General features: G+C 44.3%; 2 protein-coding genes across 2 annotated transcripts; both read left to right on the forward strand.

The window, feature by feature from the left end:
• The first annotated feature begins 4,937 nt into the window (after positions 1-4,937).
• Positions 4,938-8,592, forward strand: LOC123042817 (disease resistance protein PIK6-NP-like). Its single transcript, XM_044465191.1, has one exon. It carries the CDS (start codon positions 5,366-5,368, stop codon positions 8,258-8,260), a length of 2,895 nt encoding a protein of 964 aa, XP_044321126.1. The 5' UTR covers positions 4,938-5,365; the 3' UTR covers positions 8,261-8,592.
• A 2,135-nt stretch (positions 8,593-10,727) lies between these two features.
• On the forward strand, positions 10,728-15,063 carry LOC123047481 (uncharacterized). Its single transcript, XM_044471047.1, has 13 exons — positions 10,728-11,026; positions 11,948-12,263; positions 12,332-12,481; positions 12,566-12,742; positions 12,818-12,943; positions 13,038-13,241; positions 13,313-13,608; positions 13,695-13,893; positions 13,977-14,093; positions 14,161-14,420; positions 14,516-14,591; positions 14,679-14,808; positions 14,905-15,063. The coding sequence occupies exons 4-13, from the start codon at positions 12,704-12,706 to the stop codon at positions 14,922-14,924; spliced, it is 1,467 nt and encodes a 488-aa protein (XP_044326982.1). The 5' UTR covers positions 10,728-11,026; positions 11,948-12,263; positions 12,332-12,481; positions 12,566-12,703; the 3' UTR covers positions 14,925-15,063.
• The last annotated feature ends 214 nt before the right edge of the window (positions 15,064-15,277 follow it).

The raw sequence follows: 15,277 nt of genomic DNA on the forward strand, positions 1-15,277 counted from the left end.
CTTACTTATGGCACTGCCATGTAAGTCATATTGGTATAAAACGCATGAAGAAGCTCCATGTTGATGGATCTTTAGACTCACTCATTTTGAAAAGTTTGAGACATGCAAACCATGTCTATTGGTGTATACGCATGAAGAAACTCCATGCAGATGGATCGTTTGGACTCACTTGATTTTGAATCACTTGAGATATGCAAATCATACCACATGGGCAAGATGACTGAAAAGCCTCGTTTTCAGTGAGATGAAACAAGATAGCAACTTGTTGGAAGCAACACATTTTGATGTGTGCAGTCCAATGAGTGCTGAGGCATGCAGTGAATATCGTTATGTTCTTACTTCATGGATGATTGAGTAGATACTGAGTATATTTACTTGATGAAATACAAGTCTGAATTATTGAATGGTTCAAGTAATTTCAGAGTGAAGTTGAAGATCATCGTGACAAGAGGATAAAATGTCTATGATATGATCATAGAGATGAGAATCTGAGTTACAAGCTTTGGCACGCAATTAAGACATTGTGGAAATTGTTTCACAATTAATACTGCCTGAAACACCATAGTGTGATGGTGTGTCCGAACATCATAGTTGCACCCTATTGGATATGGTGCGTACCATGATGTCTCTTATCGAATTACCACTATCGTTCATGGGTTAGGCATTAGAGACAACCGCACTCACTTTAATAGGGTACCACGTAATTCCGTTGAGACGACACCGTTTGGAGAAACCTAAGTTGTCGTTTCTTAAAAGTTTGGGGCTGCGATGCTTATGTGAAAAAGTTTCAGGTTGATAAGCTCGAACCCAAAGCGGATAAAATGCATCTTCATAGGACACCCAAAACAGTTGGGTATACCTCCTAATTCAGATCCGAAAGCAATAGGGATTGTTTCTTGAATCGGGTCCTTTCTCGAGGAAAAGTTTGTCTCGAAAAGTTGAGTGGGAGGATGGTGGAGACTTGATATGGTTATTGAACCGTCACTACAACTAGTGTGTAGCAGGGCATAGGAAGTTGTTCCTGTGGCACCTACACCAATTGAAGTAGAAGCTTATGATAGTGATCATGAAGTTTTTGGATCAAGTCACTACCGAACCTCGTAGGATGACAAGGACGCGTACTGCTTCGGAGTGGTACGGTGATCCTGTCTTGAAGGACATGTTGCTAGACAACAATGAACCTACGAGCTATGGAGAAGCAATGGTGGGCCCATATTCCAACAAATGGTTAGAAGCCATGAAATCCGAGATAGGATCCATGTATCAGAACAAAGCATGGACTTTGGTGGACTTGCCCGATGATCGGCAAGCCATTGAGATAAATGGATCTTTAAGAAGAAGACGAACATGGACGGTGATATCACCGTCTATGAAGCTCGACTTGTGGCGAAGAGTTTTTCACAAGTTGACTACGATGAGATTTTCTCATCCGTAGGGATGCTTAAGTCCGTCGGAATCATGTTAGCATTAGCTACATTTATGAAATCTGGCAGATGGATGTCAAAACGAGTTTCCTTACCAGTCTTCGTAAGGAAAGGTTGTATGTGATACAATCAGAAAGTTTTTGTCGATCCTAAGAATGCTAAAAGGTATGCTGGCTCCAGCGATCCTTCTAATGACTGAAGTAAGCATCTCGGAGTTGGAATGTGCGCTTTGATGAGATGATCAAAGATTTTGGGTTTATACAAAGTTTATGAGAAACTTGTATTTCCAAAGAAGTGAGTGGGAGTACTATAGAATTTCTGATGAGTATATGTTGTTGACATATTGTTGATCAGAAATGATGTAGAATTTCTGAAAAGCATATAGGGTTATTTGAAAAGTGTTTTTCAATGAAAAACCTGGATTAAGCTACTTGAACATTGAGCATCAAGATCTATGAGGATAGATCAAAAACGCTAAATGGTACTTTCAAATGAGCACATACCTTGACATGATCTTGAAGGTGTTCAAGATGGATCAGTCAAAGAAGGAGTTCTTGCCTGAGTTGTAAGGTATGAAGTTAAGAGTTAAAGCTCGACCACGGCAGAAGAGAGAGAAAGGACGAAGGTCGTCCCCTATGCTTAAGATGTAGGCTCTACAGTATGCTATGCTGTGTACCGCACCTGATGTGTGCCTTGCTATATATCTGGCAAGAGGGTACAAAGGTGATCAAGGAGTGGATCACCAGATAGCGGTCAAAATTATCCTTAGAGGAATAAGGATATGTTTCTCGATTATGAAGGTGATAATTCGACATAAAGGGTTACGTCGATGCAAGCTTTAACACCTATCCGAATGACTCTGAGTAGAAAACTGGATACATATAGTGGAACAACCATTTGGAATAGCTTCAAGTGGAGCGTGGAAGCAGCATTTACAATATGACATAGAGAATTGCGAAGTCATACGGATCTGAATGTTGCAGACGCGTTGACTAAAACTTCTCTCACAAGCAAAACATGATCAAACCCCAGAACTCATTGAGTCTTAATCACATGATGATTTGAACTAGTTTAATGACACTAGTAAACTCTTTGGATGTTAGTCTCATGGCGATGTGACCTGTCAGTGTTACTCACATGGCGATGTGAACTAGATTATTGACTCTAGTGCAAGTGGAAGACTGTTGGAAATATGCCCTAGAGGCAATAATAAATTAGTTATTATTATTATATTTCCTTGTTCATGATAATCGTTTATTATCCATGCTATAATTGTATTGATAGGAAACTCTGATACATGTGTGGGTACATAGACAACACCATGTCCCTAGTAAGCCTCCAGTTGACTAGCTCGTTGATCAATAGATGGTTACGGTTTCCTAACCATGGACATTGGATGTCATTGATAACGGGATCACATCATTAGGAGAATGATGTGATGGACAAGATCCAATCCTAAGCCTAGCACAAAGATCGTAGTTCGTATGCTAAAGCTTTTCTAATGTCAAGTATCTTTTCCTTAGACCATGAGATTGTGCAACTCCCGGATACCGTAGGAATGCTTTGGGTGTACCAAACGTCACAACGTAACTGGGTGGCTATAAAGATGCACTACAGGTATCTCCGAAAGTGTCTGTTGGGTTGGCACGAATCGAGACTGGGATTTGTCACTCCGTGTAAACGGAGAGGTATCTCTGGGCCCACTCGGTAGGACATCATCATAATGTGCACAATGTGACCAAGGGGTTGATCACGGGATGATGTGTTACGGAACGAGTAAAGAGACTTGCCGGTAACGAGATTGAACAAGGTATCGGTATACCGACGATCGAATCTTGGGCAAGTATAATACCGCTAGACAAAGGGAATTGTATACGAGATTGATTGAGTCCTTGACATTGTGGTTCATTCGATGAGATCATCGTGAAACATGTGGGAACCAACATGGGTATCCAGATCCCGCTGTTGGTTATTGGCCAGAGAGTTGTCTCGGTCATGTCTGCATGGTTTCCGAACCCGTAGGGTCTACACACTTAAGGTTCGATGACGCTAGGGTTATAAAGGAAGTTTGTATGTGGTTAACGAATGTTGTTCGGAGTCCCGGATGAGATCCGGACGTCACGAGGAGTTCCAGAATGGTCCGGAGGTAAAGATTTATATATGGGAAGTCTTATTTTGATCGCCGGAAAAGTTTCGCACTTTATCGGTATTGTACCGGGAGTACCGAAAAGGGTCCGGGGGTCCACCGGGGGTGGGGGGGTCCACCTGCCCCGGGGGGCCACATGGGCTGCAGGGGGTGCGCCTTGGTCTATATGGGCCAAGGGCACCAGCCCCAAGAGGCCCATGCGCCAAGGAGACTTGGGAAGGGGAGAGTCCTAAAAGGGGAAGGCACCTCCGAGGTGCCTTGGGGAGGATGGACTCCTCCCCCCCTTGGCCGCACCCCTTCCTTGGAGGAAGGGGCAAGGCTGCGCCCTCCTCCTCTCCCTTGCCCCTATATATAATGGAGAGGAGGGAGGGCAGCCGCACCTGAGTCCCTGGCGCCTCCCTCCCTCTCGTGACACCTCCTCCTCTCCCGCAGGTGCTTGGCGAAGCCCTGCAGGATTGCCACGCTCCTCCATCACCACCACGCCGTTGTGCTGTTGTTGGATGGAGTCTTCCTCAACCTCTCCCTCTCTCCTTGCTGGATCAAGGCATGAGAGACGTCACTGGAATGTACGTGTGTTGAACGCGGAGGTGCCGTCCGTTCGGCACTAGGATCTCCGGTGATTTGGATCACGACGAGTACGACTCCTTCAACCCCGTTCTCTTGAACGCTTCCGCTTAGCGATCTACAAGGGTATGTAGATGCGCTCTCCTTCCCCTCGTTGCTGGTTTCTCCATAGATAGATCTTGGTGACTCGTAGGAAAATTTTAAATTTCTGCTACGTTCCCCAACAATTAATACTATTAGATGCATCTTGGAATTTATTTCCATATTATATTGCTTTATATATTGTACATGTTGATGTTTTTTTAATATAAATTTGATCAAAATTTACGAAGTTTGACTCGGGGGTATTTGTATGTCGTTGTTTTTTTCTTTCCCCTGCCGAAAATGGGGAGTACGTCGCTCTGGGACCACATCACATGCACATGGCACAGGATGCTTTTCTCTATCCCTTGGAGTGAGATGGGGTGAACGGTCTGATAAGCTCTGGTACCACACCACAGGCAAACAAAACAAGCTGACGCCACACGCGGACCCGCACAACAGAGGCACAAGGCCCGCGTACAATCTGTAGACGTTGCGGGAGCAGCTGGCCCTGAGATGGGCTGAGAGGCCTCTTCCTCTTCCTTCAACTATGGGCTACTCCACTTGTGCGTCTTTTGTCTGTTTCTCCTCTTGACCTTCGGTCCCTGGCCCATGTAGCTGGTCGACAGAAAGGACAATAAATAAAATATGGTAGAAAGACTTGAAAATCTAAACGGCGCAAATCTCGAGAAACCATTTTCTGGGCACTAATAGTCAACGGAGCTGGCCTGATTCCTTCCCGTTGCACGAAGCAAATCTCATGCTCTGACTACCTCCTTCTAGCTCCACTTCCACAGATCCACCATCCCCAATTGGCAGGCCTGCTCGTAGCTGGGTAGCTCCTTGCCGTCCGGCCAGCTAGCTTACATTATCCTCATCGTGTCCAACTGAGACACCGGCCAGAGGGACATGATCCTGGGCTCCAAAGCATCACGGAGTGAGCTGGCCTGATTCCTTCCCGTTCCACCAAGCACAACTCATGCTCCGACTATCTCCCCCGAGTTCCATTTCCAACCACCATCCATTGACCAGATTGGATCCAGATCCAGACATCCTCCATTGAAAGGCCTGCTCCTAGCTGGTTAGCTCCTTGCCGGCCGGCAGGCTTTGCATATCCTCACCGTGTCCAACTGAGAGACCGGCCAGAGGGATGGCGGACATGATCCTGGGCTCCGCCCAGGGCGCCGTTGACTCTCTGCTGGGGCGCCTCACATCGGCCCTCGTCGACGAGGCGCAGCTGCTCGGCGGCGTCCGCGGCGACGTGCAGTTCATCAAGGACGAGATGGAGAGCATGAACGGCTTCCTCCTCCACGTCGCGGAGGCCGACGAGGAGGACCACCAGGTCGGAGCGTGGATGAAGCAAGTCGCGGAGGTCGCGTACGCCTCCCAAAACAGCATCGACCTGTACATCCAGAGCATCGGCGCTGGCCGCAGGCAGCCAGGCCTCCTAGGCTACCTGAGCCGGCTGCCCAAGCTGGTGTGGACCCTGCCGACGCGTCACCGCATCGCCAATCAGATCCGGGAGCTCAAGATCCGGGCCTGCGAGGTGGGGGAGAGGCGCATGAGGTACGACGTCAAAGTGCCCGATAATAGCAACCGTCATCACGCGAATGGTAGCAAGGCAGGATGGCAAGCTGCCGGAAATGATGACACCAACGAGCAAGAAGATGCTCGACGGCGCGTATTGGCTGATGCTCTCTTGACTCTCACCGCGGACGCCTTTATGGGTGACGACATTGCTGCTTACTTCCCTCAGGCCGACGAGATTCATAAGGATAAGGGTACCTTCTATAAGGGTGCCTTGATAAAGTTGATGAAGGATGTAGGAGAGGACCATGGCGGTGACGGGCAACACAACCTTAAAGTTCTAGCAGTTGTAGGAAAGGGCGGCATGGGCAAAACATATACTGCAGAGAGCGCTTGCCGAGATCCTTCTGTCGTGAGCTCATTTGACTGCAAGACTTGGATTACCTTAGGGTATAGACCAACTCAAGCGGCCCTGTTTTTCCGGCAGGTCCTGGAAGGACTAGCCAGTCCAGCAGATCAGTTCGACTTGGTTGCCAAGGAGGAAGGGCTTATGGCACAGCTTCAGCTGCACCTGAAAGGTAAAAGATTCTTGCTCGTGCTTGATGATGTCTGGGATAGATCTCTATGGAATCTCATCAAATCTGCTTTCCCCCATGAGAATTGCGCTCCTGGTAGTGTCATACTGATTACCACACGTTCGACTGATGTGGCCTTCTCATTTTCTCCCAATGAATACTTGGATATGAACACTGATAGTTATTTCTACTCATCCAACGCAATGAACCTCATGAACAGCAACAACAAAAGCATTGATCTGCAGCTTGTTTTGCGGGACATTGTCTCAAAGCCCCAGACAGTCAGGTTGTTTCTGCGTGCTCTCTATGTCAATCCTAACAGGACCATAGCTGATTTGCGGAGTCTGTGCGAAAAGCTGGACAACTCCACCACGTTATCATCGAACAATGCAAGGGAGCTACTAAAGTTCTGTAATCTGACTAGCAACTGCAAGAATTGTTTGCTATATCTGGCTATTTTCCCTGAAGATACCATCTTTGAACGGACAAGGTTGGTAAGACGATGGGCCAGTGAAGGCATGACTGCTAAAAGAGGCCGACTAAGTGCACTAGATGAAGCTGACCACTGTTTTGATCTGCTTGTCGCCCACGGGTTTCTTACACCAAGGTACATGGATGTTACAGGAAAGGTGAAGAGCTGTACAATGGGTGCCGTCAACTTTGACATTGTTACACAGATTGCAAGAGAAGATGATTTTGTAAAGAACAGCCATTACCCTGACTTGGCTCATCGCCTTTCTCTTCACTATGAAATCCAACCGCACCAAGCTGAGAAGGAACTACATGGAACTCGGTCGAAAGCCTGTTGGAATATTTGTGGCCATTTGAAACGAAGTGACCAAACAATAATTGAACAATCCAATGCCACCGAACAGTTTTTGCAGTCGCTTCCTTCGTCGACCCACTTGGGGATTCTGAAGGTTCTTGATCTAGAAAACTGCAATGAATTGAAGGATGGCCATCTGAAAAACATTTGCAGCCATGTATTCCACCTCAAGTACTTGAGCCTTCGGAAAACTGGCATTACTCAACTACCCAAGCAGCTCGACAAGCTTCAGTCCCTAGAGACCTTGGACATTCGTGAAACAAAAGTAAAAACTTTTGCCAAAAATTCCCTTTTTCTGCCAAAGCTAAAGCATCTGCTTGCTGGCCACCGCACTGAAGACACAACCCAAGGTGATGTCCAATCAAAAGAGACGTTTTCCACCGTGAAAATGCCCAAATATATCGGGAACATGACAGAACTGCAGGTCCTATCTCACATTGCAGTTTCTGGTGACGGCAGTGAACTAATTGATGTTGGTAACCTACTCCAGCTGGTTAAGTTGGGTGTGGTTCTTTCTGGAAGCAAGAGATCAGTCTTCTGGCATTTGTACCATGCAATTGGAAAGCTTAGAAAATGTTTTCGCTCACTCTCTATCCGAGTCACAGAGCTAATAACTGATCAAGAGGACGGGAGCATGAACATGGAAGAGGCACCCCTCATACATCCCAAGTACCTTCAGAAGCTAAAAATCAGTGGCCTGAAAAATGGATTGCCTTCATGGATTGAAAAGCTCAAGGTACTCACCAAAATAACACTGCATATGACTTTCATAACGGATGATGACTTCAAAATCCTTGGCCGACTCACAAGCTTGTCCTGCCTTAGGCTCCAACAAGAGTCATGCAATGAAAGTACACTCACCTTCAGAAAAGATGCATTTCAAAGTCTCAAGTTCCTTGACATTGAGTGCTCAGCCATCACCAATATAAACTTCGGCAATGAGGCCTGTCCTAAGCTGAGGAAGTTAGTTTGGTCTTCCACTGGTGAACAGTCTCTTTCCGGGATTGAGTACCTTCCAAACCTCCAAGAGCTCAAGCTGACAGGCAGCTTTGACTTGGAAAGTGTGAAACAAGCAATTGAAGCAAACATGAACAAGCCTATCTTGGTAACAAACTGAATCAATGCTTAGGTTCAAGAGGTGATCCACATTTGCTCCTTGACTGACCTCTCCAGATGCCTCAATGCTGCTCTTATTCCGGGGCAGAAATGTATCTCAAGAAAAGAATTTATTTCTTCACGGATTATTGGCATCCAGTTCCACTCCTACATATTTGATTTATTTCGTCTGTTGTATAAGTTATTATGTGCACTGCAGTGATTGAACTGGTGTGTATTTGTTCAGGTCACTCGAATTCCAGTGTGTTGTGTTGTGTCATGTCGTGTGCTATTGTTAGCATTTGTTCACCCAGACACATGTATTTCGTTCAATAAAAATCAAGTGTTGTTGCTCTTGCGCGTACAAGGACAAGTACTAGCATTGTTGTATTAGGGTGAGTGATAGCAGACATCCTATGGATGGGCAAAAAATACTACTATTTGCATTGTGCGGTTCAAAATGCCTGCATCGTTAATATGGTTATATATCTCGCAGCAAAACTATGGTTCTATACCTGATTTATCCAAGCAATATTCCCCAATGTCGTGTGTTTCAAGTGTTAACTGAAGCCAATCATGCAAGGTATTCAGATATTAGAAAGGTACGTACTTGCTAATTGCTATGCAAGTTGACACACTAGAACAATTAAGCTGCTCAAGATAGGAACCGCACACCACATCCATCTCCAGTTAAAAAACTAAAACTAAACTGAGATTGAAAATCATGTAATTCTTTTCTTTTTTAGCAGGAGAAAAGCATGTAATTCTCTCACCTCAGCGACAACCTAGAGACTGAAGGGCCGATTCCTTATCTCTTTGATTGCATCAGTGGCCGCGGTCTTCTCCAGAGGACGCCCGAATCGGCTGGCCGGCAGCCCGCCACCATGAATAAAGCAGGGCTGCCTTGCGTTCGAGGTTTGCGCCCGGCCGGCCGTCCTCCCCTCGCCCTCAGCCCCGGCGCCAGGGAACCCGCGCCCGCCCACGGGGGCGCCGCCGCGGAAAGGAGCACCGCCTGTATCCTCCGGCGAGCCGCTACCTCTCCGCCGCCCAGCCGACAGCGCCTCCGGCCGGGGCCCGCCTCTACCGTACCGCCGCCAGCCAGCCGTCGCGACGCGTGTCATGTGGCCGTGAGCCGGCACCGAGGGGTGGGCTCCATTTGTCACCGTCCATATAAAGATTTTCACTTTGGAATTCTTTTGCATTCTTGTTATTATAGTTCTTCCACCGTATATAATATATTGCATAAAGAGGTGTGGCCAAGTCCCTTCACTCTCTAAGGATAACTCTAATCGATCCTAAATAAATAGTTCCAGCTCAAAAAAGATCATTTCATACTTTAACTCTAATCAAAGTCAAATGACCTTAACTCCCAATACCCTTTTTGAAACACACCACGCCCCCATTTTATAGGCGTTTTCTTCCAACTCCCAATCTGAGTTCCAAAACCTAATTTCACAGCAGGAGTGATATTTCCCCTCCCGTGCGACACCACTGACACTCCATTACGCCGCCCCATCTACTATTAGTCCTCCGCCGCTACAGTTTGTTCAATAGGACCCCCTTCCCCTCTCCCGTACACACCCCCATCTTTAATCATGGCGGTGAAGACAGTGAGAAGAAACACCACCTTGCCCGCCCACCTTTGGTTGTCATGGTGTTCCTAACATGCCCGACACTGTCGGCATGCCCGTAAATTTTCAATACACCATCTATATATGATTTATATGATACAAATGATGATTACAAAATATATGTACTCAACCACAAACAATCTTTACCTATTTTTTTTTACTAATACTAATAAAGCACGGAGTGCTTCTGCCCGTACGTCGTCGGCACTTTTGCAAAAAAGCCCCTCTATTTCTTAGTATTCAACCCGCGGTCCTTGTGCTAAAACAACCCGAAGCGTTACGTGAGATAAAAAAAATAAAAAGGGGATCCTGCCTCCTCCGATCAGATCTCCACCTCCATCGCGCCTCGCCCCGCCTCAAGGCGCGCCGCCGTCCGCCACCGTGTGCCGCTGGTCGCCGCCGCCCACCCGGCCGGTGCGCCCTACCCCATGTTCCCCAACACCCGCGGCCTTCCACCGGGGACCGGAGGTTGGCGCCGGCGGGCTCGTGGACGGGGATGGAGAGGGCTGGTGCCAATCCGGCGTGACAAGAAAGTTGTTGCGGCGCCGGCCGACCAGCTCCGTCTCCGCGATTCCATGGACGGCGGTGACGTCGTCGCGGGGGCGGCCTGCCGGGAGGGCGAGTGGCTGCGCGCGTAGGCCGTGGCGATGATGCCGCGGGTGGAGGCGCTCGCCGCCGACCGCGCGCGGCTGGAGGCCATCAACGCGCTGCAGCACGAGTCCTGGCCCCTGGGAGGCCCGCGACGTTCGCCTCCAGTGGCGCCTCCTCAAGGTGACCCCTCCGCTCCATCCACTCCCTCCTCTTTATCCTAGGATTTCGATCGGCTCCTCACTGATGCTACTGACTAGCGTGTGCGTCGCGCTGTGCTCGCGCGCGAGACCGTGCCTAATTTGGAAAGATTGCAGACCGTGTCCTTGTCGAACGAAATTCACCGTGTCCTTGTCGAACAAAATTCAATGGAGTGTCCAGTCCGGATTGTTGCTTTCTGCTATATAAGAGGACGGAAGAGTAGTCGGCCAGAATCTCCATCAGATCAATTTGGGACGAAACATCCAATGTCTTCGCCAAGTTCGCCGGAGGAAGAAGCGTCGAGTTTGCCGGAGGAACAACAACATCCGTCGAGCACTCCAATGTCGCCTGCGGCGGCTACACCAGAGGTATGTTTGTGCCCTGTTTGATTAATTTTTCTGTCCCCTGTCTCGCTCGCGAGCCCGTCCGCGGCGACTGTTGCTGCTCGCGAGCTCGTGCGCGTCCCTGCTGCTGCCGCTGCTTGCTTATTCCCCGTGCGCGGTGACTCCCTGCTGCTGCTGCTGCTCGCTCGTGCAACGTGCGCGGCGACTGTTGCTGCTCGCGCGCTCGTGCGCGTCCCTGCTGCTGCCCTCTCTAGCTAGCCGAATCACTCTGAAGCTGTGAACCTAACGCGTGTGTTCTAAAACTTCTGAACTGCATGCTTGAAAGATCATCTTGTCCTGAAAAAATTTGCTTGCTTGTCACTGTTTGAATTGGTTATTCCTCAGTTATAGTGCTTGATGGATTCTGTAATAGCCTTACTCATATAGTACCAACGAAATACAATTGCAGCCAGATATCTGTTTGGTCATTCTTCAGTTATAGTGGTACTAATGAAATCCAATTGCTTAGTCATCTATTAGCTTTGCAGTGGCATACACATGAATAGATATCTCAGCGTGTACTACAAACATCTTATGTTGGATATATGTGTGCTTTTCAACATATATTTGAAGTGTAACCAGTCTTTCGCAATTGGATGTATTCTGAACATATGACTTTATCTTCTGAACCCATGGTTACTTACTGAACATAACTGAAAGTATATATAATGTACTGTACTTTCAGTAAAATAGATGCCAATATCATTACCTTTTTCAGTTAGGGGGTAGTATGGATTCACTTTGGTATAAATCTGATTGATAGGTACTGCCAAATGATTGTTATATAATCATTCAACCATGTATTTATAAGCTACAAATCCACATTTGAGATTGGTCTGAATCTGAAATATTCTACCAACAAACTAACGGTTCGAGGCTTACCTTTTATTTGTGTTGTAACTGCAGAAAACAGATGACATCGCTGAACTGAAGATTACAGAGGATTTGGGTAACCGACCTTCAAAAAAAGCAAAAATTGCGGAATTAGGTGTTCTGGAGCCATCACCAATGTCGCCAACTATATCAGCATCTACACCAATTTCTGGATGTTTTGAATCCATTGTGCTGGAATCAGATATTCAGATAGATCATGATCCATTGCCATCTCCTCCATCCCCATCTAGCTCAACATTTTCTTCTGTTTTCTCATTACATGATGTCAAGGAACTAGATTCAAATAAAGAGATCAAAGTTGATGAGACATATGATTATCTCCCACAAGGTATTTTTTTGATTTATTATTTGTACTTTTGTATTCAATAAATTCTTAACTTATTGTGTTTTTTGCAGAATATGAATTAACCGACCATGATCTATGTGCACATATAGCAATAGAATCATCTTTAAGTAAAGAATTGCTGGTTCAGATAGATGGAAGTTCTGTGAGACAAAATCAATTGATGTGTCTGCTAGATAAAAAACGAGTGGTTAAATGATGATGTAAGTATACACTTACTCAAACAGGAACGAATTTCTAAACACTAATATTTATTAGTAATGTATTTTTCTAAATCTTAACTTCAGGTGATCTATGCATATATATGTTGTTTAAAGGACCAAATTCATGTACAGAATGACAATAAAGTATATTTTGAGAGTCCTTTTGTTACCTCACTATTAAAACGGGATGGTAACCTCGGCATACAAGAAGATAGTTCCTTTATGACAAAGATTGTCAAAAAATATATGGAGCATGACATGGTAATATACATATCCGTAACTTTCTTGATTATGTTTCATTCATTTTTATTTTTTCCCTAATTATCTTTATTACAGATAGAACTTCCAATAAATACCGGCAACACGCATTGGTATTTAGCTATTGTGAATACAAAAAAGCGTGAGATTCAAGTGTTGGACTCATTGTGCTGGAAGTTTGACCGAGAGGACCTTGCTATTACGGTTAGTTACAACACCAATTTTAATCCTACGTGTAAATGATATAAATTCATATTTCGTTAATGTCTATCATTTCTGAACACCAACTCTCTTTTAGCTACGAGGAGTACAATTTCATTTGGAACTTCTTAAAAGTCAGAACTTGATTAAGGATGATTGGAAAGACGTTGATCTTACTGAATGGAAGATCACAGAACAATTACAATATCCAATTCAAAAAGACAGTACTTCTTGCGGTTTATTTACGGTCAAATTTATGGAATATTTCACCGGATGTACACTATCCTGCCCAATTACACAGGTATATATCTTTTGTCTTTGGTAAAAGTATGTTATTTTTAAAATGTACTAATAATAGTTCATTTTGCACAGGAAATGATTACTTCTTTTAGGTTTAAGTTAGCCAGCATACTATTATGTTGGAAAACAAATACTGCATCAATGACTACGATCGTTGAAGAAAGTGACGATGACAACAAGGGAGATCCTGATGATGTTCAAATATTGGAAAGTGTAGATGATATTAAAAAAACAAAACAAAAAATCCCATTATCTGTTGAAAATAAATACAGATCACTAATATCTATTCTTTCTAATATGAGCTTACATGAGTTAACAGGTGCACTCTGTAACTTCATTAAATCAATCAAATACACCGAGATTTTAGAGTAAGTCCTTTTAAATTAGTAGTGCAGTTGTACAATATCTTACTTATTTATTTGTGGTTTATTTACGTAATTTGGAACACTGTCAGGAAAGTATGGATACAAAGTTCAAAGCCGTATCCAATTAGCTTGTCTCTCAGAAAGCTACAAGGAATGCTAAATGATGATTTACCCATGGACCGAGATTGCTTTAATTTGGTCGTACGGATGATTATGTTTGATGACATCCAAATGGCACAAAAAACAAAACAATTGATAACGAAGCATTATGTTGACATGAAATTTTGGGTATGTTTTTATATTCATTATTTACTTTTTCCTATATTCTAATTTTTAATCACCTTTCTAAACCAATTATGTTTGTGTTCTAGATGACTACCGATTTTGGACGACACCCAGAATTTCGCAAAAAGTTAGATGTGGACCAACTAGCAAATTCTGTTCGCAGTTGGCCTGGTATCAAATATAATGTTTCAACATGCAAATCGGTAAGAGCACTTCTGTATACTTTAGACCGCAATTTTTTTATTGCATCTAATATGTAGTCTATTTCAGATTCATATTCCAGTACAATCCAACGGTGATTTCATTCTATTCACATTGGACAAAGATACCAGAACAGTCTACATTTTGGACCCTACTCCTATTAATCCCATGTACCAATACAACCCACTCGCAAAATATGTGGAAAAAATTATATGGATTGCCAAGCACTTACCGAAAGCAATGTCAAAAGCATGCCCTGGATCTAGATGGAACGAAAATATTCTTCTATGGCATCAAAAAATCCTAGATGATATTCCAGTTTACAACAGGTATTTTTCAAGAGATGAGTACTATATACTGAGTATTTTTTGTTTTTATTATGTATGCAATATTAATTACTAACATATATACTCTTATATACAAGGGAAATGTCCGGTTATCTTATTCCCATGTTCATGTCCACATGGGAAGATGAAAAACCACATTTGCCATTTTTAAAGGTAAATATCACGACCATACAGATCATAAATATTATAATTACAAATTTGATTCTAATTTCATTCATTTACAAAAATATGGATGTATAGGATGGATATGAACTCAGAAAACTAATTTTGGGCCAACTGCTAACATTCAAGGACAATGAATGTGAAGATAACATGCCCGCCGGTGTACTTGAATTCATCAGTTGTATCAGGAAAATCCAATATAAAACTGGTATGTAAAATAGTATGATTAGTAAGATTACATAATAACAAATTCTTTTCACAAGATTGATTACTTAGTTGTGCTAACTTCAATTTGCTCAAACAGGACGTGCGTGCTATTTCTGAAAAAAGAAGCTTCTCTGTTGGCCAGCATCCACGGCGGTAGTTTCAGATATCCAGCAAATGAAGGGCGCCTCATAATTCATTGGATATAGAGTAGTTGGGTCAATTACATATAGTTGGATGTAAATGACTTTCAGTTTCTAGCTTATAACGAAATCTAAACATGTACTCTTTAACAGTATCATGTTCATGATGGTGGACATATGTATTGGTTGAAATTATCAAGTTGATTACTAGCAGTTGCAGTGCTCTTATTATTTTATTTCCACAAATATGATCCCCTCAATCTTCCTGCTGGTTTGTGTGTTGCTTCCGCTGGATGATGCTCCGTTGAGAATACTGTGGCCATTGAACTT

This window comes from Triticum aestivum, chromosome 2B, assembly GCF_018294505.1.
Source record: "Triticum aestivum cultivar Chinese Spring chromosome 2B, IWGSC CS RefSeq v2.1, whole genome shotgun sequence".
Classification (NCBI taxonomy): Eukaryota; Viridiplantae; Streptophyta; class Magnoliopsida; order Poales; family Poaceae; genus Triticum; species Triticum aestivum.

Coding starts and splice junctions, on each gene's coding strand:
- LOC123042817 (XM_044465191.1), top strand. CDS start 5,366: ATGGCGGACATGATCCTGGGCTCCGCCCAGGGCGCCGTTGACTCTCTG.
- LOC123047481 (XM_044471047.1), top strand. CDS start 12,704: ATGACAAAGATTGTCAAAAAATATATGGAGCATGACATG. Junction 14,094..14,160: donor ATGTTTCAACATGCAAATCG/GTAAGAGCACTT, acceptor AGTCTATTTCAG/ATTCATATTCCAGTACAATC. Junction 14,421..14,515: donor GATATTCCAGTTTACAACAG/GTATTTTTCAAG, acceptor CTTATATACAAG/GGAAATGTCCGGTTATCTTA.